The 26608-nt window shown below is 37.7% G+C and overlaps 1 protein-coding gene across 10 annotated transcripts in view; it reads left to right on the forward strand.

The window, feature by feature from the left end:
• Window positions 1–26608, forward strand: part of PKP4 (plakophilin 4) — a 253541-nt gene that overhangs the window by 120226 nt on the left and 106707 nt on the right. For 9 of the 10 annotated variants that reach the window (XM_057551047.1, XM_057551051.1, XM_057551050.1 and 6 more), the window contains one exon: window positions 17292–17404. The exons of the other annotated variant lie outside the window; for it this stretch is intronic. In XM_057551047.1, coding sequence (XP_057407030.1) covers window positions 17292–17404 — 113 coding nt within the window. The remainder of the gene's footprint in view (window positions 1–17291; window positions 17405–26608) is intronic. 10 annotated transcript variants of the gene reach the window in all.

Below are 26608 nucleotides of genomic sequence, written 5' to 3' on the forward strand. Positions count from 1 at the left end.
AAAGTTCTGGAGATGGATGGTGGTGATGGTTGCATGACAGTGTGAATGTACTTAATGCCACTAAGTTGTACACTTAAAAATTGTTAAAATGGTAAATTTTGTGTTATGTATATTTTACCCTAACATGATTTAAGATTGAAAGTGTAGGGTCCTCTTCCAGAATTTATTTCCAAAAGGTATGTTGATATATAGAATTTGTAAGAAAGATTATGTGGATTTGATTTTTATGGTTACACTGAGCATAAGTTGTTCCTTCCTTCCCTACTTGTTAGAAGTTTTTGGAAGAAAATTCATTAAAACTATAGAACTAGCTGAGAAGCACCTTTCTAAAGATACCAATTCTTTATTAAAGAGTCCTGCAGAGTTTTAAGAGAACTATATACATAGAATTCATTATTAATCAGTTCATTATACAACATTTATTTTCACGTAAATTATTTATTACTGCTATCATGTATTTCATTCCCTTTATGAAAACTAATTCTTAAAACATGCTCTTTTTAAATAGGTCAGAATTGGAGCTTTTAACTAGTAGTAAAAATTAGGTTCTTAGTGTGGTTCTTTTTTTTTTTTCTTAGTGTGGTTTTAAGTGAAAAAACAATTCTTATTCTATTGTATTTGTAAAAATTAGTAACAAATGAATACCCAAGTTAAAAAAAATTAAATATTCACCTAAAAAGTATGAAATAAAAAGTAAACTACCCTACAAATGTCCAGTCCATTTTCCCAATGGTTAAAACTTTACCTGGTTAAGTTTCTTGAGTATACATCAAGAAAAAAAGGTTTTCTGCTTACTCCAGCATCTGTCTTTTTTAAAAAAACAACTGCATAGCTTTATTTTCCTGGGTAATCTTTCTTATAGATTATTCCACACCAGCACATGCGGGTTTACTTCAGCCTTTTCTAGCAATTGCATGGAGTCCCATCTTATAGAGGTATGTAATATATTTAACCAGTCCCTCGTTGATGGATGTTAGCTTGTTTCTAGTTTTATTTGATTGGTCGGTTTTGTGTACCTTTCCAAGTATATCCAAAGTCTCAGCATTAGAACTGATGGGCCAGGGCTTCCCTGGTGGTGCACTGGTTAAGAATCTGCCTGCCAATGCAGGGGACATGGGTTCGAGCCCTGGTCTGGGAAGATCCCACATGCCGTGGAGCAGCTAAGCCCGTGTGCCACAATTACTGAGCCTGTGCTCTAGAGCCCGCAAGCCACAACTACTGAGCCGGCATGCCACAACTACTGAAGCCCGCGCACCTAGAGCCCATGCTGTGTAACAAGAGAAGCCACCACAATGAGAAGCCCGCGCACTGCAACGAAGAGTAGCCCCCGCTCGTCGCAACTAGAGAAAGCTCGTGCGCAGCAATGAAGACCCAACACAGCCTAAAATTTAAAAATTAAAAAAAAAAAAAAAGAACTGATGGACCAATAGGTCGGTACACTGTTTTTTTTTAAGATATTATTAAATTGCCCCCACAAGAGTTTGCACCAATATACATCCCCATAGCACCTTTACTCCATGCCCTTACCAGTGCCAAGAACTTGTAAATCTAAGTGCTGTTACTCATTGTTTGAATGGGTCATTAGAATATTATTGAACCCTTCAAAGTACTTTAATAACTTCAAAAAGGTAAAAACATCTATTCTCATGTTTGAAAAAAAAAAAAAAAAAACATCTATTCTCCTCTCAATCAGAATACCATTTTCCAGGAATTAGATTGTTTCCTAAGCAGGATCTGTCCTGGTACTATTTAAACAGTATTTTTTTAGCCCTTTTATTCTTTTCTTCTTAATTTTTGGGGTTAGATTTTAATTAAGGAATTCATATGCTAGCTACAAGTGAAACAATACAAAGAAGATAATAAAAGAAGATTACATTTATCTTCTTTTATTTATTTATTTAAATAATATCTTGACCCCTTTTTCATTCCCACCCTCCTGAGGTAACCAATCTTCCTGATCTGCTATATTCCTGTCATAGTTTTCTCCATGCTCAAACTAACCCATATACAGGTTTTTTATTTTATTATTTTGCTGTGTTTTACTCAGCTCTTCAGCTGGCTTTTTCACTTAATTGCATGTAATGGTCCTTCTGAGGCAACAGATAAAGGTCCAGCTCATTCTTTTTAACAACCACATATATAGTCGTTATTACATGTAGTGTGGAGATTCCATAGTTTGTTAAAATATTGCCATATAGATAGATTCTTAAATTGTTTCTAACAATGCTGCAATTAATATTTTATGTATACAGTTGATTTTATTTCTGCAGAGTATATATCCAAAAGTGGAATTGCAAGCTCATGGGGAATATATATTTTTAATTTTAAAAGAGGTTACCAGATTATAATAGCAAATCACACTAACATGAACAATATGTGTCTGTGCTCTTTTCTCCAAGTGTTCCTCCCCAGCCCTGGATGGGACACTTTGAAAATAATTGCCTATATGATGAAAACCAGCATCTCGTTATTTGATTTTCTTTCTCCTTATGAATGAAATTGAACATTCTTTCTTATATTTTTATTAGCATTTACATTTCATCTTAGATGGATTGCTTGTTGATACTCTTCCTATTTTTTACTATGTGTAAATTTGTTTATATGAGATTTTAAATGTGTGTTATATGTTAGGTGTTAAAAATATTTCTCTCTTGCTCTCTTTTTTTGGACATTTGACTTTGCATGAGCTTTTGGAGTATGAAGTTTTATTTTTATGAAGTTAAATATGTTTATTTTATCCCTTATGATTTGGAGGCTTCTTGTCTTCTTTAAGGAGGTCTCTATCATCCCAAGTTTATAAAAATATTCTCCTAACCCTTCTACTCTGTTGGTGGGAATGTAAGTTGGTACAGCCATTATGGAAAACTGTATGGAGGTTCCTCAGAAAACTAAAAATAGAATGACCATATGATCCAGCAAGCAATCCCACGCCTGGGCATATCCAGACAAAACTCTAATTCAAAAAGATACATGCACCCCTGTTCATAGCAGCACTGTTCACAATAGCCAAGATATGGAAACAACCTAAATGTCCATCAACAGATGAATGGACAAAGAAGATGTGGTACCTATATACAATGGAATACTACTCAGCTGTAAAAAAGAATGAAATAATTCTTATAATGAAATAATTGCAGCAACATGTGTGCAACTAGAGATTATCATACTAAGTGAAGTCAGAAAAAGACAAATACCATATGATATCACTTATATGTGAAATCTAAAATATGACATAAATGAACCTATCTATGAAACACAAACAGACTCACGGACATAGAGAACTGACTTGTGGTTTCCAAGGGAGAGGGAGGAGGGAGAGGGATAGATTGGGAGTTTGGGGTTAGTAGATGCAAACTATTACATTTAGGATGGATAAACAACAAGGTCCTACTGTATAGCATGGAGAACTATATTCAGTATCCTCTGATAAACCATAATGGAAAAGAATATTTTAAAAAAGAATGTATATATATATGTATAACTGTATAACTGAATCACTTTGCTGTACAACAGAAATTATCACAACATTGTAAATCAACTATACTTCAGTTTTTTTTTAAAAAGATACTGAAAAAAAATATTCTCCTAGGTCATCTTTTTATATAGTGGGTTTTTTCCCCTACATTTGTTATAGAACGTGTGTGTGTGTGTGTGTGTGTGTGTGTGTGTGTGTGTGTGTGTGTGTGTGTGGTTTGAGGTGGTAATCTAGCTTTGTTTTCCCTAATTATACCAGCAGTTCTTTTCCCATTGAATGAAATTCTACCTTTGTCATAATTACTAAGTTTCAATATATACTAGCATCTGGCTCTTTAATTCTTATTACATTCCAGGGCTTTATTTGACTTGGGAAAAAATGTTTTGAAGCAATAAAGTCAATACAGTTCTAAATAAAACCTTCAGGAATAGAAAATGAGACAACCTTATTTTTTTCAGCTTCCTGTAACAGAAAGAGCAAGAATTTAGAGTTCCATTCCCAGCGCTCCACTTCCTAATTATGTGACCTTGAGCAAGTCATTTATTTTGCCTCTCCCACGCTATGATTGCTCAACTCAACAGTGGCCTGCACTTTTGTAAGGATTAGAGAAAAAAATATGTAGAGTGCCTGACCCACAGCTGGCCTCCATTCGGTGGTACCTAGTATTACCACTAGTGTTAGGACTTAACAAAAAATAAAGTAAGACATTTGATATCAAATTATGTCTGCTCCAAACATAAGCAGATGTGTCATTTCATGAGTATATATCATGTGCAAGAGAAAAAGAATTCTAAGTATGGTAATTCAAAGATTCTTTCAGGCAAGTAAATTAGTATGACCAAGAAAAATAATGTAATGAAGTCTTGCACCTTTTTCTAAGAACTTTTTTCTTTTTTCTTTTCCTTTGTTTTCTACTGAGAGCCATACAGACCTAACACAAGTAAAAAGTAACCTTATTTAACTTGTCCACTTTTTTAGCTAAGTAAGGAAAATACAGCTATTGGGAACAACAAATTTTAAAATTAAAACAAATTTTAATTGCTTTTCTGTTTAGCTCACCTGTAGAAGAGCTGGATGTTAGGGGAGAAAGCAGGAGAGTCAGAGAAAAACAGAGGACACTGAGTATGGAAACACTTGTGGACCTGAAAATAAGGATGGTCATGAGTCTGGATGCAGACACGTTGATGTGCCCTGGTTCTGTCCTAAGGCTTTAATGTTTCCTGTAGGTTAGAGATGTCCTGTGGTTATCAATAATACATTGATTTTTCTTAACCTTATTTCTCAAGAACCCCAGGACAATTTCTGGAGGTTTAGAAACAAATGATGTTAGTGAAGCCATACAGGTAAAATGTAAAAATCAAAAAGTTAAAAAGGCAAAACAATTGAATACCGCTTATACCTCTTGGGCTGGGTAACAAGACTCTTCAGGGAAACATTTAACTGACTAGGGCACAGCTCATAAATGTATATTCTTATTCTAGTTACGTCCTCGCTTCCCCACACTTTAGTCTTAAAATATCTGCAAAGGAGAAAGAACAGCTGTAGAAGTAAGCCTAGTAATTTAAAAAGTATAATCGTAAGACAAGCGCTACCTGCACTAGACAGTATTTGTTTTCTTTCCCCATTACACTTCATTAAGTTACTAACCAAACCTTAAATTAATCATTTTGAAAATTAGCCTCTTATTCCCTAGTGCTATTTATTAGACCTACTGAAGAAAGGAAGATTAAATTTTGCCTTGTTTTTGTTTCTCTTATCCTTTTCATATTCTTTGTTGTGTTTGCAACAACTAGTGCACAGAGAGGAAGTGAGAGGTTGGTCATTTATTCCTCTCACTTTTCCATTTCAGCAAATAATGATTTATATGCATTATTATCATCTGCACAGTCAATTAGCTCTGAAATAAACATCTAACATTAGGTGATATGCATCACTGGTCTTAACTAATTTTGAAATATTTGAGTACTAGAAAACCAGATAAATTATTAATGTTAAGTCATTATTATTTTTCATAATTTCTTAATGAATTTTTAAAAAATGTCTAATCAAATCATTACATTTTAAGGGAAATCTCCTTTGTGTTTTTGATGTTAATTCTACCAATACCTACCTTGTTGGAAAATGACAGCAGGAGTTGTCGTTGACAACTACAGCTGACACTGATACCAGGCATCCATTTTTCATGTTGTTGCTCTTTTCTTGAATATTTGTTTGACTACTAGTAAACATAAATTACTAAAACCTCAACTAACAGAAGACTTACCTAGCATTTATATTTACACACACATATATTCATACACACACACATTCTACTTTTAGGAGAGAAGGTAAATGGAAATAAAAGAAGGCATTTCTAGTTTAATAATTTAAAGTGTCAGTGGACTGGTGGACAGCTTTTCAAAAATGTCATGCCAAGGCTGGAGAACTCCTGATTTTCTGAGAGGCAGGGTGTGACGCCTGAGAGATCAGGGAATTTGGCAGATGGAAACAGGTTATAAGCAAGTGAGGGGAGGGGAAGCAGTGTCATGGAGTAAGTCATAGTAACAGTATTAAGCTACTGTGCCACTGAAATTATGCATGTTATTTTTCAAAAAAAGAACCTATTTGCCCATGTCACCATGAATAATATGAAATCCCTGATAGAGCTGATTTATTGAAAGAGCAGTCAACAAAATTTAGGGAAACACAGGTTCTAGTTACAGCTCTGCCTTCATATCTCTCTGTGACTTTAAAGGTAGAAAATCCTTTTGTACCACTGATTTTTCTAATTTCCCTTACCTACGTCGTAAGCATGTGATTATTATTATATTTGAAATGCTTTAAGAGCCTCATAAAGGATCAACCATAATATATTATGCCTGTCATTATATAAAAATACTTAGGAATCAATCAATTTAAAAATTTATGTGATCAATTATAACATACTAAATAAAGTGTACTGTGTAAAATTCACCCAGAATGAATTAGTAGGATTTTCTTGTCTTGGTCTTGTAAGAAGCTAGATCGAGGAAATATAGATTTCACTGTTCTTTAAGGAGAATTCAGCTTAGTAAATGGAGCACATGTAATGGCTAAGTGCTTTACCAAGGGCTGGATAAAGGACTCTAGGCACACGGGAGGGTGATATTTCAGGTGGATGGATCAAGGTGAGAAAAAGCTCTGAGTGGTAAGTATAGGAAATTATGAATAGTTCTGTCCAGGTGCATGAAGGGGAGTGGCAAGAGACTGAAAAAAAGGTATTTGGGGCAGACTGCAGAGGGTCTTAAAATAAGGCTGTGATAACCGTACTACAGGTTGGGTGTGAAGGGCATGGTGTACAGTGGTGTGTAAACACCATGGGGTTAGGAGTCAGACTGATGTGATTCAAATCTTGGCTTTGAATGACTTAAGTCACCCCTCTGTGAATGAGGGTAACCTTCACTACCTTGCAGTCTGACTAAGAAGTGAATGACGTAATGCATGTTAAAGCTTAGCAGAGAGCCTGGAGTCCAGGAAACACTCAGGAAAGGATAGAGATTATTGATGAGTAGTATTATACCCTCAACAGATTTATCTGGAAGAAATGTGAAAAGCAGAGTCAAGGCCCCTCACCACCACGGTGGGGAGAAGGCTTAGTGCAGGGTTATTACAATAGTCTAAAGTTAATGTGAGTCCGAATTAGGGTAGTAGTGGTGGGAATGGCAAGGAAGGGAATGGATTCAGTAGTGGTAGAGAGGTTGAGTGACAGGATTTGGGAAACCATTTAACGTGTGAGAAATGGGGAATAAGAGAAAGGGGAAAATGATGAAAAGATGAAAACACTTGTATTTTGAGTCTGAGTAAAAGGGGAATGGTGGTTCCATTTGGTTAGTGATTCTGGAACTTTTGTGTGCATGAGAATCTCCTGGAGGTCCTGTTCAAGCACCAATGGCTGGACCTGACCCCTTCTGGTTCGAAGAAGTTTCCAGGTGATACTGATGCTGCTGGTTCAGGGCCCGTACTTTGAGGACCACTGCAGTGGAGAAAGAGAAAACACAGGAGGCAGGGGGTGGTATGGCTAGATGGGAGCCATGCTCATCCTTCAAGTAGAGATGCTTAGTTCACTACCATCAAAATGCTTAGTTCACTACCATTGAATACATCAGTTTCAATCTGATTAGAAATAGTGGATTTGGACATCACTGGTGTACACAGGCCCATGCAATGGTCAGAGATTGCCAGGTAAGAGATTAAAGAGCCAGTGAGCTACTGGTGGGTAGACAAGTTTTTATAAAGCTATCAGTGATGCTGTAGGAAAGGCTTGAGCTTTTACCTGTTTGCCTCAGCCTTCTCCTCTGTAGACTCTAAGCAAAGCTTTCATTAGTGTGTTTTAATGTAAACCTCTCTTCATTTTGATTTCCTAATAAAGGAACTTTGGTGACAGTTACAGATAAGAGCCTGAGGTTTAGAATGTAAATTTAGAGCATCTGGTAAGCTTTGCCATTCTCTCTGCTTCATTAAAACTGAAGGATAGATATCAAAGCTAAAACCTGGTATAATCCTGTGTGGTTTGATAGTAGGATAAAACAATAAAGATCTGAATGTTGATCATCTCCTATTTGAATGTTAACTAGTATAACAAAAAATCAGATTGGTGGTTGTGTCTCATGTTTTTCTGTTATCTTAAAGAAGATCTAAATGTAAAAAGCTGTGGGCTTAGATTAGAGCAACTAATCCAGCAGAAGCATCCTAACAATAATTCCCTTCCTGTCTTCAGAGTGGTGTGAGGTCAGGAGTTTCCATTTGAAGGTTAACCCTTTGTGGTGACCAGCCCTTTGTAAATATTCAGCCTTGACCAAAGTAATTAAAATTTTGTTTTCCAACGTGTAAGGTATATTTTTAATGTAGAATACAGGATAGTACCCCTTAGTCCAACCATCCCAAAATACAATAAAAATGAGCTGAATTTTTATTTTTATTTATTTATTTATTTATTTTGGCTTGTGGGATCTTAGTTCCCCAACCGGGGGTTGAACCCGTGCCCTCAGCAGTGAGAGCTCAGAGTCCTAACCACTGGACCACCAGAGAATTCCCTGAGCTGAATTTTTAGTGTTGACTAAGTTGTGTTCTGCAAGGCAATATTGTTTCTTGAGATGTTAATAGTTATTACTTGAAAAAGAAAAAGTGTGGTTAGTTTCAATAAATCAAAGAATTGCCAGGTTATACAAAGGTAAGCTGATATCCTACTGGTGGATGTCTGAGAACTTTTAATATGCTAGTGTCACTGTGAACCTCCAAGCTTTGGAATCTTCTGGGCAGCATTTTTCAAACCTGCTTGAAGGTTTAAACCCCTATGGGACAGTGGGACACTGGTATCTGAGAACACAGTTTGATTGAGAAAGGCAATGTTTCTTCTTAACAGAAGGATCTGGTCAGTACAAAGGGGTTAAACATCATATACTTAGCATTTTTATAATTAATTATATATGGTTTTTAGTGACTACCAAGTAGACTTAATAAAGACTTGTCAATTATTAAGTAAACTGTGATAGAAGGTCAGGACGTTTGATCACCTCTGCACTAGTGGATGGTTATTAAGGTTGAGAGTTCAGGGACCCTTTGAAAATATGACTGCTTTGGTTTTGGTATCAGCCTAGATTAGGGAATGGAATCTGGGATGCTTTGAGGATTTCTTACTAGCTCTTAAATATTCATTTTTGAAGTAGTTCTCTAGGCCTGACTCAAGAGCATCAAATATGTGATCATGACCATAATTTACTCATCTTTTTAACATGCAAAAGAGAAAAAAAATGCTATAGTATATCCTGATATAGGACATATACTGTGAAATTCTCTGCACCTTAAAAATCTAACATATTGGGCTTCCCTGGTGGCGCACTGGTTAGGAATCCGCCTGCCAATGCAGGGGACACGGGTTCGAGCCCTGGTCCAGGAAGATCCCACATGCTGTGGAGCAAGCCCGTGCACCACAACTACTGAGCCTGTGCTCTAGAGCCCACGAGCCACAACTACTGAGCCCACAAGCCACAACTACTGAGCCCGTGCGCCGCTACTACTGAAGCCCACATGCCTAGAGCCCATGCTCCGCCACAAGAGAAGCCACTGCAGTGAGAAGCCCGTGCACCACAACGAAGAGTAGCCTCCGCTCACCACAACTAGAGAAAGCCCACACAGCAACAAAGACCCAACGCAGCCAAAAATAAATAAATAAATTTATAAAAAAAAAAAAAAGAAAAGTGTGTTAATTAAAAAAAAAAAAAATCTAACATATTATTATTCAGTGATGATTGATCTTTTAGTGATATAAAACTCTTTCACCATACTAAATTAGAAAGGTAAATTATTTATTATTGGAAGATTTTTAAGCAACAGTGATTAAAATAAAAATTATTTCTTACTTAAGCACTGATTGTATCAAATAATGACCTTGTCAGTTTACTTCTTTCAGTCTAACCAGTACTCAGTACTTTCCTGCTGAGGTGTATAGACATGGAAAGGTATGTTGACCCCTGGTGTGCTGTACATGTACTGTGATGTGAATGGGTTTTTAATACACAGATGAACATCTTTAAAAATTACGTATTTTAATTTATATTAAGAAAATTATATAAAAGCATTAGAAACCAGGATTTCAATGATTTAATGCTAGGATGATACTGTCTTGTCTTAAAAAGGAGTCAATTTAAAGAGAAATATTTACTCAAAGGTAGTATAGGTCAAATGGGAAGGAAACAGAGATTGAGGAGTCCTGAAATCAAGAAGATGTTTTCTGATGAGAAGATTTAAACATTAAACTGAGAGGAAATACTGACGATTCGGGAAAGAGAAGCAAGATCCTGGAAGAGGCAAGAGGGCATGGAGAGTCTGGCTTTAGACAGGAAGGGGACACTCCCTCTACCAAGCCTGGAAGAGAACTGAGGATTAACATAAATGTGGGGACAGGAAGTTGAGGGTGTCATCGCTAATGGCCTCATAGGAATGCCTACTGCTGTTTCTTAATTGTCATCGTCATAGTGGTAGTAACTGTTGTAGCCATTCCTGAATTAGTGAATCAAATAGATGCTAGTGATACAAGTGGGCAACTGTAGTTGGATGGCATGACCCCCAATGAGCTTTTGCACAAGTTTGGAAGAATAACTGTTTGTAACATCTAAGGAAAGAGAGAACACAGCGTACTAATGTAAGAATGTAAGTGGACGAGACGTCCCTGGTGGTCCAGTGGTAAAGAATCCACCTTCCAATGCAGGGGATGCGAGTTTGATCCCTGGTCAGTAAACTAAGATCCCACGTGCCGCAGGGCAGCTAAGCCCACGTGCCACAACTACTGAGCTCACACGCCTCAACTAGAGAGCCCGTGTGCCGCAGACTACAGAGCCCATGCGCTCTGGAGCCCGTGCGCCGCAACTACAGAACCCACATGCCCTGGAACCATGTGCCACAACTAGAGAAGAGAAAACCCACACACCACAACTAGAGAGAAGTCCAAGCACTGCAACGAAGAGACTGTGCCTCAATGAAAGATCCCGCATGTCCCAATGAAGATCCCTCATGCTGCAACTAAGACCTGATGCAGCCCCCAAAATAAATAAATAAATAATAAATTTTTCTTAAAAAAAGAATGTAAGTGGGAATATGATTACAGATTCTACTGACAGGAGGACAGTGAGGAATATTATATACAGCTTCATGCTAATAAGTAGAGATAGTGAGGAGCCAGGGGAAGGCCAGGTTCCTTCTCTGGAGCACCTCAGCTGTGATGTGTGAAGAATGCATAGTCTTCACCAGAGAGAGGTCAGAAGAAGCAGTATTTTCAGGAGAGAACTACATTTCAATTAAAGTCTGTATGTGGAGAGTCTTCTTAGTAACCCTGAGATGGAGAATATTCTGAGTAAAAGATGAAGAGTTTATAAACAGAGAATTTGCAAACTGGAACGAGGCTTCCATAGGGCACAGTTGGAAAGGGTCAGGAGATATGTCACGACTGGCCATCAGTGAGGATTTAATGAAGGTGAGAGGGGCTAGGAGGCCACAAGAGGGTGAAGTATGCCCTGTTTTTAGTGCCAGCACCAGAGTCCTTGAAGCTGAGGTCTGGGATGGAGCGCTTCCTGCTTATTGAAGGAGACGGGAGCAGAAGGACCTAATGCTGAAAGCTTCCTGGGCTTCTGGAAGCCAGTGGCAGGAGACATGACTAGGTATACAGTATTATTTCTGTTTAAAAGTAACACTGAATCACCAATTTAAGGTCTCATTTAGGACTGAGGTCCCTGGAGTTTAGGTAAAGGTAGAGGTTTCACTCCAAATGAGCAGCAGGAACAGGTGGGTATGAAGAAGACCCAACCAGAAGTCTCAGAAATGGAAAACCTTGTCATTGGAAAAAAGTGAATAATAGTTGAGATAAACCCTTCACAAGGCAAACAGAGAAATAGTGAATTGAAAGAAATACTGAGAAATTCTCAGAGAAATTAAGAGAAAATATGAAAAAGCTGTGGAGACTCCCATTTCTGGCATATTCAATACCCTAACCAGTCTCCCCACTGAAAGAAACTAAATACGTATATTGAATAAAGTATTTAAATTGTCTTTTTAAAAGCAAGGCTGAGCTGCCAAGGAAGTAAAGTACTCACAGAAACAAAAACCAAAATGAAAGTGAGACTACTAAGCTAAGTAAGCAGTAAACCTGGCTTCCACCTTGAAAGTATGTGTCAAACCTAGGTGATCTTGAGCATGCCATTCGATGTCAAATGCCATGTGCCCTTTGAGGGCTGCCCAAAATGGGGAGTCTAATGGGATATCCCTTGCCCAAACATAAAACTTTACAGAGCTACAGCATTAGTACAAGGGTGTTGAGAAACCTGTCCCCCAGAAGAGAACAAGCTTGGGTGGTGGTAGTAGGGGGAAAGTATCCCCCTGAGAGTTTATGATACCTGTGAGAGAGGGTACCTAAATGGCCAATAAGCATATGAAAAGATGTTGGTTAGCAAGGAAATACAAAGTAAAATAAATGCAAGGTAGCACCCCATGCCTATCAGATTACAAAGAAAGAAAGGAAGGGAGGGAGGGAAGGAGGGACGGGAGGGAGGGAGGAAGGAAGGAAGGAAGGAAATTTAAGCCCCAAAATGCAAATCAGTATCAGTGAAAATGTACAGAAACTGGAGCTCTCATACACTGCTGACTGGAATGTAAATTGGTACAACTACTTTGGAAGGTAATTTGATAATCGTTGTCAAGTAAACTTGAAGATATGCATAGCCTTCAACCCAACAATTCCATGTCTACATCTCTACTGGAGAGGCCTGGCACATGTGCACAAGATGATTTATACAGCGATGCTTATTTTGCAGTATGCTTATAATTGCACAAAATTGGAAACAACCCAAGGGCTCATCATTATGAGAACATATAAATATATTGTGCTGTAGTCGTACAATAGAATACTGTTGAGCAATGGAAATAAATGAACTAGATCTATGTGTACTGATACTGATAAATCTCAAAATCATAATAAAACCAATCTGCAGAGCATTGTGTAGTATACCATTGATATAAATTATATGAATATGCAAAACAATACTATATATTATTTATGGATCTGTATATATGGAGTAGTAAGAATATAAAATATTCATGTGAATATTAAACACCAAATTCAAGATAATAGTTTCTTCTGGAGAGGGAAGAAGAGAGAGAGATAAGATCCAGGAAGAAGAAACCAGAGGATTCCATTGTATCTGTAATATTTTATTTCTCAAAAACCCTGAAGCACATGTAGCAAAATAGTAAGATTTGCTAGAGCTGGATCAGGTTTGCCAAAGCTCATTGTATTATTGTGTATACTTTTTCAGTACATTTAAAGCATCTCATGGTATTGAAAAATTAGGAGTGAGAGAAAACTTCTATCATTATATAAAAGGAATCCAAAAACAATACTGTCCCAGGTTGGGTTCTCACTGAAGTGGAGTTGTGCATGCATGTTTATTATAGATCAGCACTTGCGGAGGTGAGGGCAAGGAAAAGCAGGCTTGGGCAGGGGAGAGGTCCAAATACCATGCTGGGCAGTCAAGCCCGTGGAAAGCTCTGAAGCAAATCTGGACCCGGCTTTTATATTCTCATCTCAATCAGTGGCTGCATGCAGCCTGCCCAGAAGGGTACAACTTCCTTGGTCAAGGAGATTCTCTGCAGCTGAGGCCCCACTGAAGGCACTGACCAGTGGGGTATTGAGTCCTTCCTTGGGCCTCCTTGGACCATGCATTTCTGTCTACCATACAAGATCTTTGTTTCCTTCTATTCCCTTGGCTCTCAGAGAATATTTATCAATATACTTACCTGAGAGAGATGAGGTAAATATAAACAAAAGCTTCCAAACGCATGTGAACTGACTCCACTTTTATAGCATGTTAGTAGGCTTGACTTTCTTTCTAAGCTTGATTATGGTCTTGTTTGACAGAATTTAAGAGGAAATTGTCATGTACTAATCATTGGCAAATGCTTTTGACATTATTTCCTTGCTCTTCTCAAAGGATCCCCCTGTAATTTAGATACCCAGTTTTGGATGCTGCAGTAAAGATCAGCCTTCACACACTATGTTTAGAGGATAAAATATTAAAATTTAAAATTTATAGATGGTATCACAGCATAATAATATTAATCAGTGTTATTTTGGAAATCATTAGATGTGTGTTTTTTTTTTTTAATTTATTTATTTTTGGCTGCATTGGGTCTTCGTTGCGGTGCACGGGCTTCTCATTGCGGCGGCTTCTCGTGTTGTGGAGCATGGGCTCTAGGCGCGTGGGCTTCGGTAGTTGTGGCACGCAGGCTCAGTAGTTGTAGCTCGCGGGCTCCAGAGCACGGGCTCAGCAGCTGTGGCGCACAGGCTCAGTTACTCCCCGGCATGTGGGATCTTCCCGGACCAGGGCTCGAACCCGTGTCCCCTGCATTGGCAGGCGGATTCTTAACCACTGCGCCACCAGGGAAGTCCCTAGATGTGTTTTTATATGACTGTGTAATACTGTCTTGTCAGTCAGTCTAAGAAGCCAGTAGAGACAGAATTGTCAAATATTTATATCCTACTCATTCATCTTGGTGCCAGTCACACGTGGGAGTTTTATTTATATTCTGTAGAAGTAGTATTAATAATTTTATAACAAAACATACATATATTTTACTTGTAAATATCCACAGGTATTAGATAACCTTTACAGATTCCATGCTTTACAGCTTCCTGAGAGTCTGCTTTGGGGGCTTTAATGATGTCATACTTGAGAGAAGTGTGGGCAAATAATGGGTAAAATGGTTTTGATAAAAGTAGCCAGTGATGTTCAATATTATGGGTTCCACAGCCAGGAGGGATACAGTGTAGACTTTACTCAGTTCACATGAGTGTTAAAGGAATTACCCAACTTCTAAAAAAAATGTAGCTGCATCGTGGGTACAGAGGCTCTTCTAGCAACTTGACAACTGTAAATGGTTTCTAGCGGTATGTCAGTCAGAGTTTCTAGTTGCAAGAAAAAGAGACTGACATGGCTAATTAGGCAGGGGAAAAAAGGTGCTTATTAGGTGGTTATTAGTGAATTCCTACATTTGTTGCCAGGACTGGAGAACAAACCTTGAGACTAAGCTCCCAGGGACAGTGTCCAAATCAAGTAAACACTGCCACTGCCACCAAGTATAAACATAGTTTGTGTGGAGGTCATTTCCACTTTAGAAACTTGACCTTGAGTCCTACTGCAGGGAGTACAGCAAGAATGTGAAAGAAAGAGAGAAAACGAGCGTCATATATTTTCTGATGTCAGCGTCTTGGTTTCAGCATCCAAGTCACAGTCTGGCATCTTCTCGGCAGAGCCAAAGTCGTCTGTCTCTGCTTCTAAAGGAAGGAACTATGGGACATTAAGTTCCAAACTGTGCCTTCAAGCAGGAAATTTCCCAACTATTTCCTTGAAAGGATGCTGAAAAGGCCATAGGCAGCTACAAATATGATTTTAAAAATCCACTAAAATGTATTTTTTTTCTATGAATGGAAATTTTTTTAATGTTCTAATTTGAAACATGCCTCAATCCTACCCTGGTAACTTTTGGCTATCCCAAAATGTAGAAAACCCTCCAGCCCTCAATCCCTAGTAGCCACTGAACTGAGAACACAAAAGTTATGTGATGGCTTGGGGAATATTTTGAGATTCACAGATGGTCCTTTCCTGGCCCAGCTTGATCCAAGCAGCCAGTCTTCCAGGAAAAGATGTGTATAATAAGACAACTGAGTAAAACTATGATGCTGTTTAAGGACAAAGAAAGACTAAGTGTGAAGTAAACATAATACTATTTGTCCTTAAAATCAATGATCTTAGCCTGGTACTGAATGTTGTGCAATTATTATCTATCTGGTCTTTTGTTGCCGAACATTTATCAAAAGCCTGTGGTCTAGGAATTGTTAAGCAGATGTAGGCAGTGTCCCACTTACCCATTATGATCCTATTGTACGGCATTATTGGGCCAACTATTATTCATTCAGGCACTGCCCTATATGCCCACACCAACTGGGCTCATTAGAAAAGGACTCTCAATACCAGAAAGCAATAAGGAGTTCACGGACTGTTTCTTAAGAATTATTCTAGGAATAGTTTGTAGAATTTGCATGGCCAGTGCTGTCAAGTAACTGCACATTTGCCTGATTCCACAGGGAGTTAATACACTTTTCAATTAAATTGTTTCTTATTTTTGTTTGCATGGCAAATACACATTGTCATAAATAATATTATGTTGTCAATAATATCATTATTATAAACAAAACTAAGGTAGTTTTATTTCTGATTAGCTCCTAGACTTAGGGTTCATCTGTCTGGTATTTTGAACCAGGAGTCAGTGTCCAATTAAACCACTTACAGTTCAGCATTTGCTTTGAGTAGACTTGTAAGGAGTTAATATGGCACAAGGGAGCTTGAGGTGTTATTGGAGATGTTATTTGTAGCTTAAAGCCTTTAGAGTATACTTGATCTGATTTATAGATATTTTATGGCATGGCCTGCTTTCTGTTTATTAAAATCCTGTCAAGGTAACAATGAGATAAGTACAAATAATGTTAAAACATTTCTCGTGGAATAGAATACTGGCCTTCATGATGCATCATAGAATGTAGAATATAATTTCTTGAGACAATCTTTCCAGCTTTTTAATACAATTTTAAATTCTATATTATGGCCCAGACTTTTTCATTATTTTTTCTCTTGTCCCTTCATGCAGTGACACATGAATGCATTTGTGACAATAGGAAAAAATGTGTATTATAGACAAATATAGCAAGACTTTTTTGTGGGATTGTAATGATTTTTTTTCTTAACAATGGAAAGGCTTTGTATCAAATATGGTCAAGTGATTCTCATCACAGGAATTTACTTCTTTTTTTTTTTAATGCCGTGCTAACATTCAGTAGGAGGGATGGAAGAATTGGCTGTTGAGGATGAAGAGCCTGTATTGGCTGGTGTGCCTCTAATGTAGGCACATCGAGTGAGGACTCCGCAAACCTTACTTTAATACGTCACTGAAGCAAAAGTACTGTTTGAAGACCTCTTTAGAACCACCACCACCAACAACAAAAAAGGCCAAATAAAGGTCTACATGTTTTCAGTTTCAAACGAAGACACATATTCTAGTGCCTTTAAGTTTGTAAAAGCTACAAATTAGTAGGTTGTTTAGGCCCACAGTTCTATTCAAAACCCTAATCTCGTAAGGCCACACTGTAGTGTTACATTACGGGCATGTTCCTGTGTTTCCTGTGACGTACATGAATTCATGTATCTGCCTAAGCAAACCTGGTGCCTTATATGCCTTCTATTTCCTTGAATCACAGGAGCTTCAGTTTCAGCGACTAACCCGAGAACTGGAGGTGGAAAGGCAGATTGTTGCCAGTCAGCTAGAAAGATGTAGGCTTGGAGCAGAATCACCAAGCATCGCCAGCACCAGGTACAGGGCCAATGGCTCTATTTTCTTACACGCCTTCAAGTCACACCTTATTAAGTTGTCCTAGATGCAGCAAATGATGCTTTGAGTGTTGTCACTGTTAACTGGGCTTCCTGAAATTGATACCAAAAATGTCAGTTTATTCTAATTTTGAGAAACCTCTTGTAGTATTGATTCTCCTTCAATCCTGTGCTTGAAGTGTTTTATACAGCACTGGTATGCCTCTCTAGCAAAAGCTACTATGCTACCTTTAGAAATTTGATTTCTTATATGTAGACAAAGTTAATGAATGTTTTCAACAATTAATTGCTAATTATTTGGCAAAGCTAATTGGCTTTGAAAACCTGATATTGATTTTTTTTAACTAAGAAATATTTCTAAGTGATAACATTTATCTAGCTTTGAAAAACGCATTCAGTTTACTTGGAGTTTTCTAGAACTCTGAAAAAGTACTATACGAAATAATTACTATATGAAATAATTGTGTATTCAAATATAGTAAATGCGAAGTAAGTCAGAAAGAGAAAAACAAATATCGTATATTAACGCATATATGTGGAATCTAGAAAAATGGTATAGACGATCTTATTTGCAAAGCAGAAATAGAGACACAGATGTAGAGAACAAATGTATGGATACCAAGGGGGGAAGGAGGGTGGGACGAACTGGGAGATTGGGATTGACGTATATACACTACTATGTATGAAATAGATAACTAATGAGAACATACTGTATAGCACAGGGAACTCTACTTAGTGCACTGTGGTGACCTAAATGGGAAGGAAATCCAAAAAAGAGGGTATATATGTATATGTATAGCTGATACATTTTGCTGTACGGTAGAAACTAACACAACATTGTAAAGCAACTATACACCAATAAAAATTAATTTAAAAAAATATATAGTAAATGCAAAACCAGTATATTACTGGAAAAAAACACATTTAATCACAAGTATTTTATATTTAAATAGCCTCTTATGCTATTTAAAATATCATTAGAATAAAAATTACTGCCACAACTCCAAATGGTGAAATCACTGCTTACACAATCTGTGGGTTTCTTTCTTAGTATTTACATATTCCAATAAAGCCTACCATAAAATACTTCTGTTGCTTGCATTTTTAAGCTTAGTTGGTTTAATCCTAAGTAGGTATGTGCCCATAGTAACTTGTCTTTCAGTTGTTTCTAACATTGTAATTGTTGTGTTTCTCAGTATCTTCTATTATTCATAGCCAAAAAATCCTTCTTGGTGAATACAATGCTATCTGTAGTTTGTCTTTCCCAGCTGATTCCTATGAATTTAAAATTATTAGGCAGATAAAATTGTCATGAATTTTTTAATCTTTGACCCTTAACAGTTATGAACATTAGTATGTTTAGTACGGCATAAAGCATGCAAATAAGATCAAGAAAACTTTCAAAACACAGATATCAAATTATGTGATCATTTTTAAGACATCCAGGAGGCAGTTGTTTATAGGAAGAGAAATTATTAGCAAGGTGTAAAATTACAAATCAAAAATTTCTACCTCTAGCTTTGTACTCCTCAATTAGATAATTTATCAAGAAAGTTAAAATTGTCAAAACAAAAATTTGTTTTAATTTGACCCAGCTTTTTTAAAGGATATCTGTATGTTTAGCACCAAAAAGAGCAGTTCACAAGCTAAATAATGTGGTGTTATATATTTCCAGATTTTTTCAAATACAATTTTATACTATTAGAAAAATTAAATCGGTATTTAAAGAATTCAGTTAAGGCGTTTATTCTGACAATTTTGCCAATTAAACAAACATAGAACTTTTCTCGGTAAACTCCTAGAGATACTTGATATGTCAATAATACAAGTCAATACCTAGAGGAAATGGCAAAGGAGAAAGGAAAATCCCCAGGTACTAGAAATAGAGAACCAAAAGCCAGAGCCACAAGCATTTGAGCTGCCAGTGCAGGAGGCCTGGGCACTGTCAAGCCCCCAACAAAGCACTGGAGTCTTAGGTTTAATACCCCTGCAGGGACCAAAGAGTGAGGCCTTATGTGCTCATGGTGGTAGACTTGAACTTGGGAACACTGCATTAAGCCATGACCCTCAAAAGCTGCACCCTTGGACAACCCCAGGCTTGCACGGCATGTGGGTCTGGAGCCCAAATGTAACTGTACGCATTGTTCAGGAATCCCCAGCTGAGAAACTGACATCACCAAAGCTGAGCTCACAATCAGATAATAAAAAACTCAAGTCAAAAAAACTCAAGGATGAGTAAGAATCAGCAAGCAGGAGAGCAGGATTTAAAACTTTAAGAACTTGATATCATTGGAGAAAGTCTGACAGGTATGCACAGGAAGACAGGTACAAAGATGCTTATTGTAACATTATTTGCAAAAGTAAAAAATTTGAATCAGGTTAGAAATGGGAAGTAAACTGTAGATAAGTAAACTCAAGAGCCATTAAAACGAAATAACTACATGTATCAACGTGGACATCTTTGCAGAACAGACTTTCGAGCGAAAACTACAAGTTGCAAAAGAATAGGTATAGGTTATCTTTACGAATATTTTAAAATATCCATAATACTGAATTTAAATAGTGTTTGATTTTGTTTACGAATCAGTGCATCTCTAGTAGAAGTATAAAAAATATTTCGGGATGACACCACTTTAAGATAGTGGTACCTCAAGGGACGAAGGGGAGGAGGAAGCTATCAGGAATTCGGCTTTAGCCAAATCTGTAACATTTTATTTAAGACTGCCATCTGGAGCAAACATAACAAAAAATATTAATATTGATATCTGTTAAACAAGGGGGTTGTTGATATATGCATGGCTGTTAGATTATTTTCTGTAGTAAATGTTTTAAAATACTAAATAATTTTAGGGTTATATAGTTTGAATTAGCTAATTCCATAGGTTCGTTAAAAATCTGTTAGTAAAATACATATTGTGAGTAATACTTATTGTCAGTGATTTGGGGCTTTGTGTCTGGATCTCAGTGCCCAGCTTGGCACCTGGCATGGCACTGAGGCTCAGTCAGACAATGTCGGGTGATTGAGTGGGTCCTGCAGAAATGGAAACCGGGCTGACCAGAGAAAGAGGGAAAGTATGCGCAGAAGTGTGTATGATCTCGCACTGCGGTACTGGAGTTCCAAGAGGCTTGGTAGTTTCTAGGATGTGTACTAAAAGGACCTAGTGGCTTATGAGGTTGGAAGAGTAAAGCTGGCATTTGATTGTGGAGAACCGGGAACCAGGTGATGATGAGTGTCACCTTCATTAGGTCTGTAAAGGAGACAGGTTGAAACACATTGCTGTAGTGGGAAGCAGTTGTCCTGATAGTGTAGGGTGTAGGTTAGAAAGAAGAGAGTCCAGGCAGCAAGACAGGAATCTATTATGGAATCTTAACGGTTATGAGTAAGGTGGGTTTCTTTATTCAGTGAACTCTGGTTGGAATGATAATTGATCCACTTTGATTGCCCTACTCCCGTCTCCTGTTGGATTCTCATGTATTCTTGATGCCCCCAGCTAAGTGCTAACCCGTTCGTACAGCCTTTCCCACAGTTCTCCAGGAAAGTCATCTCTCTTCATCCGAACTCTCATAACTGTTCCTCCGTGCCTGTATTAGCCTCCTATGAGGTGCTAAAGCTCACCGCAGCCCTGGCACAGTGCCTGGGGCTCAGCAGGCAGGCACCCTGCTAAGTGTTCATTGAATAAATAATGAAACTTAAGCCCAGTGTAATTTAAGTTCCTCAGGAAAGGATGCTTTACCATTAGGTCACCTACTTGGCATTCACCCTTTCTCATATCTGCCTTCTTCACACGTTTCAGTGTGCTTTTCGGTGGACCTTAAGAAGAACTCTGCTCTGTGACCACCAGGTTTACACACTGGCAAGAGCCCATTAGAAAACAGTGTTAGTGAAGGGAGCAGAGGTTTTTATTGTGTCACTTGAGAGATCCCCCTTGTGCCTGTCAGTCCCCACCATCAGTCTCAGAACCAGAATCTAAAGATACAGAAAATAGCTCTCAGACCCCAGCCCTCTTTCCCATCAGCCATTTCTGATTTGCTGAAGGAAAATTATAAGTGCCATCAGTGCTTCCAGCCAGGAAACTTCCTTTGGATTCAGGTCCTTCTTACATGGGAGTAAGTTTAGTCAGCAAGATGGGGGATTTGAAAACTGGTTCTCTTTCATATTGTTTGATTTAGATCCTGTGTCAGAGTTGGTAAGGTGATCTGTAAGATTTTATTTTTCCTAGTCCAGATATGATCTCAAAGGGTAAAGAGAAGCATACTTTGATTTACTTTTTCAGTTGTCCAAAGTTCTTGCCATGTTGGCCTCACCCTGTGAAGAAGGAGTAGATGGTGGCATGAGGTCCTGTTTAATTAATGACTCTAATATTGTACTAAATAATATACTGTAGAGCCCTCTCCCAAATGGCTCTAAAGCCCAGCAATTTGGTTTCCTCACACTTGCAGTACCAAAGATAAATTTTAACCCTGCCATGACATGTTCCCATTTTACAGTACGGAAACTGGGCCTCTGCATGTATTTATTTAGGAAGTGTCCTAAAAAGTGAGCTGCACAGCTGCCTTTGGCAGTTCACTTGCAATATACCTTGCTGAGAACATTAAAAAAAATCTTAATGATTAAAATGATTGCTAGGTTTTCTTTTTTTAACATCTTTATTGGAGTATAATTGCTTTACAATGGTGTGTTAGTTTCTGCTTTATAACAAAGTGAATCAGCTGTACATATGCATATATCCCCATATCTCCTCCCTCTTGCGTCTCCCTCCCACCCTCCCTATCCCACCCCTCTAGGTGGTCACAAAGCACTGAGCTGATCTCCCTGTACTATGTGACTGCTTCCCACTAGCTATCTATTTTACATTTGGTAGTATATATAAGTCCATGCCACTCTCTCACTTCGTCCCAGCTTACCCTTCCCCTTCCCCGTGTCCTCAAGTCCATTTTCTACTTCTGTGTCTTTATTCCTGTCCTGCCCCTAGGTTCTTCAGAACCATTTTTTTTCTTTTTAGATTCCATATATATGTGTTAGCATACGGTATTTGTTTTCCTCTTTCTGACTTACTTCACTCTGTATGACAGACTCTAGGTCCATCCACCTCACTGCAAATAACTCAATTTCGTTTCTTTTTATGGCTGAGTAATATTCCCTTGTATATATGTGCCACATCTTCTTTATCCATTCATCTGTCGATGGACACTTAGGTTGCTTCCATGTCCCGGCTATTGTAAATAGTGCTGCAGTGAACACTGTGGTACATGACTCTTTTTGAATTATGGTTTTCTCAGGGTATATATGCCCAGTAGTGGGATTGCTGGGTTGTATGGTAGTTCTATTTTTAGTTTTATAAGGAACCTCCATACTGTTCTCCATAGGGGCTGTATCAGTTTACATTCCCACCAACAGTGCAAGAGGGTTCCCTTTTCTCCACACCCTCTCCAGCATTTATTGTCCGTAGGTATTTTGATGATGGCCGTTCTGACCGATGTGAGGTGATACTTCATTGTAGTTTTGATTTGCATTTCTCTAATGATTAGTGATGTTGAGCATCCTTTCATGTGTTTGTTGGCAATCTGTATATCTTCTTTGGAGAAATGTCTATTTAGGTCTTCTGCCTATTTTTGGATTGGGTTGTTTGTTTTTTTGATATTGAGCTGCATGAGCTGCTTGTAAATTTTGGAGATTAATCCTTTGTCAGTCGCTTCATTTGCAAATATTTTCTCCCATTTTGAGGGTTGTCTTTTCATCTTGTTTATGGTTTCCTTTGCTGTGCAAAAGCTTTTAAATTTCATTAGGTCTCATTTGTTTATTTTTGTTTTTATTTCCATTTCTCTAGGAGGTGGGTCAAAAAAGATCTTGCTGTGATGTATGTCATAGAGTGTTCTGCCTATGTTTTCCTCTAAGAGTTTGATAGTGTCTGGCCTTACATTTAGATCTTTAATCCATTTTGAGTTTATTTTTGTGTATGGTGTTAGGGAGTGTTCTAATTTCATTCTTTTACATGTAGCTGTCCAGTTTTCCCAACACCACTTATTGGAGAGGCTATCTTTTTCTCCATTGTATATTCTTGACTCCTTTATCAAAAATTAAAATGATTGCTAGGTTTTCTGTTAATGACTCTTTGGAAGTAGTAGTCTTCTAAACAAAGTAGCAATAAAAAAACCCCATTTCTAATATGATTTTTATTTGGTTTATTTACTGCAAAAAAGCATTAATAACGCAAGTAATAACACCAGCAATATCAATATATAATGATCCTTAATCTGGAATTGGTGGTGCTTGTACCCAAAGATGATATATCAGACCACAAATAATCACTGCAAATTGAGAAACCCTGAAGGGAAGCTATGGGATTAGTTAATAGAGAAGCTACAGACTTTCTGCCTTTGTACCAAGTACACTATAGTTACCTGTGCATTTAATAGTCATCTATTTTAATATTTCACCTGATTAAAGATAGGCTATAGAAATAGTCAATAAATTATATCTTTTCTGTATTTATACTGAGTATAGTATAGATATTTATATATTTAATTTTTTACCTCATTTAAAGTGGGCCTTGGGATCAGTTAAAAGAGAAAATACCGATTTTCTGCATTTGTTTTGAGTGTGCTATAGTTATTTATGTATTCAGTATTTCACCTCATAGAAAGTAGGGTGTGGAATCAGTTTATTGAAAAGTTACAGCATTTCTGCATTTGTACTGAGTACACTATAGTTATCTATGTACTATTTAATATTTTACCTCTCCACATGTATTTAGAACATTTTTAGAAAACACAAAAGCCAACAGTGGAATGAGGGAATTGGGGCAAAGATAAAATAAAGACTAGAAAAATAAGATGAAGCCAAGGTTAAAATAGTATACAAAATATATGTTGTTAATATTCCATGCATTGGCTAAAAGTAGAGAGCCACTTTGGCTCTGAGTGTCCTGGTAACCAGGCTAAAGAAAAAAACACTAATGAATTACATGATTCAAAGTGTCTGGAAGATAAAAACAAACCAGGTTGCTCGGGAGCATTTACTGTCCCTGGGGCTGAGACTTGAGTGGTTTCTCTTGTGAGTTGCTGTTGAGAGCACTGCATGATGAGGCAAACGGCGTCCTCGGTAGTTTCTCAATTATAAAATCAGACTCATAGCGGTTCTTTCTTTTGTTGTTAAATACAATATAAATGGATGGAAAAGCAGCTTAGCTAATAGCGGTTCTCCAGGAGGCCAATTCTGTTGCTCCAGTTTGGCTGGAGGATGATAGTTAGCATATGTAGATGGATGGATCAATTTCGGGTTCTCCAAGCAAGCAGCCTGCCATGATGACTTCTGTCTGCAGAGCTTTTTAGAGTCATGGGTGGCAATGGGTACCAAGATGTGAGAGGTCCTGTGTTGCAGGTCACCGTGCAGGTGCACGTTGTGCATGCCTTAGCAACAGAAATGGTCCTCAGGGGATGCAGAGGTATGTACAGCTCATCTCAGGAGAATCTCATAGCACAGGCACCTCAAAGGAAAATAATGCCCTTTAAACCTCTTGCCCCCCATGGGCTAAGCAACAACCTTCAAATCCAAATTTTGATGAATGTAGGATTTATTCTTTTTCTCATTGCAGTATCATCAATGGAGTGTTTCTCTCACCTTAGCCTGCTTTAGACTTCACTGGATGGGGTGACAGCAAGGGGACTTCCCCTGCCTACCTACACTCCCAAGGGCACAGAAGGGGACAAGTGTGACCAAAGCAGTATTCTAACTTTTTGACTGACTGGCGTTACGTAATGCTCATTTTAGCCAATTTGTAAAGTTCAAGAAAGTATAAAGAGAAAAATCGTAATTCTACCATTCAGAGATAACCACTTTATTTTTATGTCCAGTTTATTGAAGTGTAATTTACTTACAGTAAAATTCACCCTTTGTAGCATACAGTTTTATGATTTTTGGCAGTTTGGCATGTAGTTGTATAACCACCATCATGATTGAAATGTAGAACATTTCCATTAACCCGAAAAAAGAGGCAACCACTTTTTAAAGTTTGCCACATTTCATTCTCTTCAAAAAAAATTTAAGTGTGAGATAATTCCCTCCGGCCAACTTTTTATCTTGTTCCTAAAGTCCCACTTTGATATGCCAGTTCTAACTTTGAATGGCTCCCACCTGTCTGAGGAATTCTCAAGGAGAAAAGTAGCTTGGAGGTGCACCCAAGGGATGCTAATTTAGCGGTGGTTAGAGATCACTACAGCCTTCCCATGGCAAGCTGCACTCGGTGGGTGCAGGGGACTTGGCCAGGGGAACTACTGCAAGGCACATTCAGTCTTCGAGTGTACAAGACATGGCCTGTGTTGCATGTTTCATCCAGGCAGAGACATTACACTAGTGGTTCAGCTTGGGTAACAGAAACTGTGGAAGGAGAAGAAAATATAGTTCAAATTGAAAAGTCAGTAAATATAAATATGATCATCTCAGAATTCAAGAAATTGGGTAACAAAACTGTGGAAGGAGAAGAAAATATAGTTCAAATTGAAAAGTCAGTAAATATAAATATGATCATCTCAGAATTCAAGAAATTATTTCTGAAATTTCATAGTACAGAATTTCAAAACTATTTCTGATAACAGGCTTAGAATCTTACCATTGCCCAGAAACAGAAACTTCACTTCTCACTTACTTCTAGGTAAGTTGTAGGTGGTAAAGGAGAAAGTTTATTTCTTTGGGACACAGAAATTGGTTCCACATATTTTATCTTGTAAGTAAATCACAGCTTGTCTGCTCCTGAAGATGAAGCACTAAATTTTCATTTACATTGAAGTCAAAAAGAGATACTTAAAAGATGGACCTTTTATTAATTGTAGAAAACACTAATGACAACTTTTGGAATTGAAGCTTAGTTTTAAATTTTTGTTTTGATTTTTTGCACATTGTTTTAAAATTTGTTTATGCCATTTGGAAGCAGTTGGCCCCTTCACGTTGTCTGTCCTTTAGCTGACTGCCATTGGTGTTAGGCAGTTACTCTAGACCCTGAGAAAAATCCTGTCCATATCTATCAACTGAATGAGGGGGGAAATGGGTGGCAATATTAAAATTAAATAACTTCACACTCTTCCTAAGATTATCTCTCCCTTTTCAGTTAGTTTAAAGCTCTGCTAAAATAGAATTCTTTATGGTTTCAAAAAACTCATACAATCTTGACAAATAGTCTTCTTATTGCCA

The sequence above is a fragment of the Balaenoptera acutorostrata genome, chromosome 8 (assembly GCF_949987535.1).
Source record: "Balaenoptera acutorostrata chromosome 8, mBalAcu1.1, whole genome shotgun sequence".
Taxonomy (NCBI): Eukaryota; Metazoa; Chordata; class Mammalia; order Artiodactyla; family Balaenopteridae; genus Balaenoptera; species Balaenoptera acutorostrata.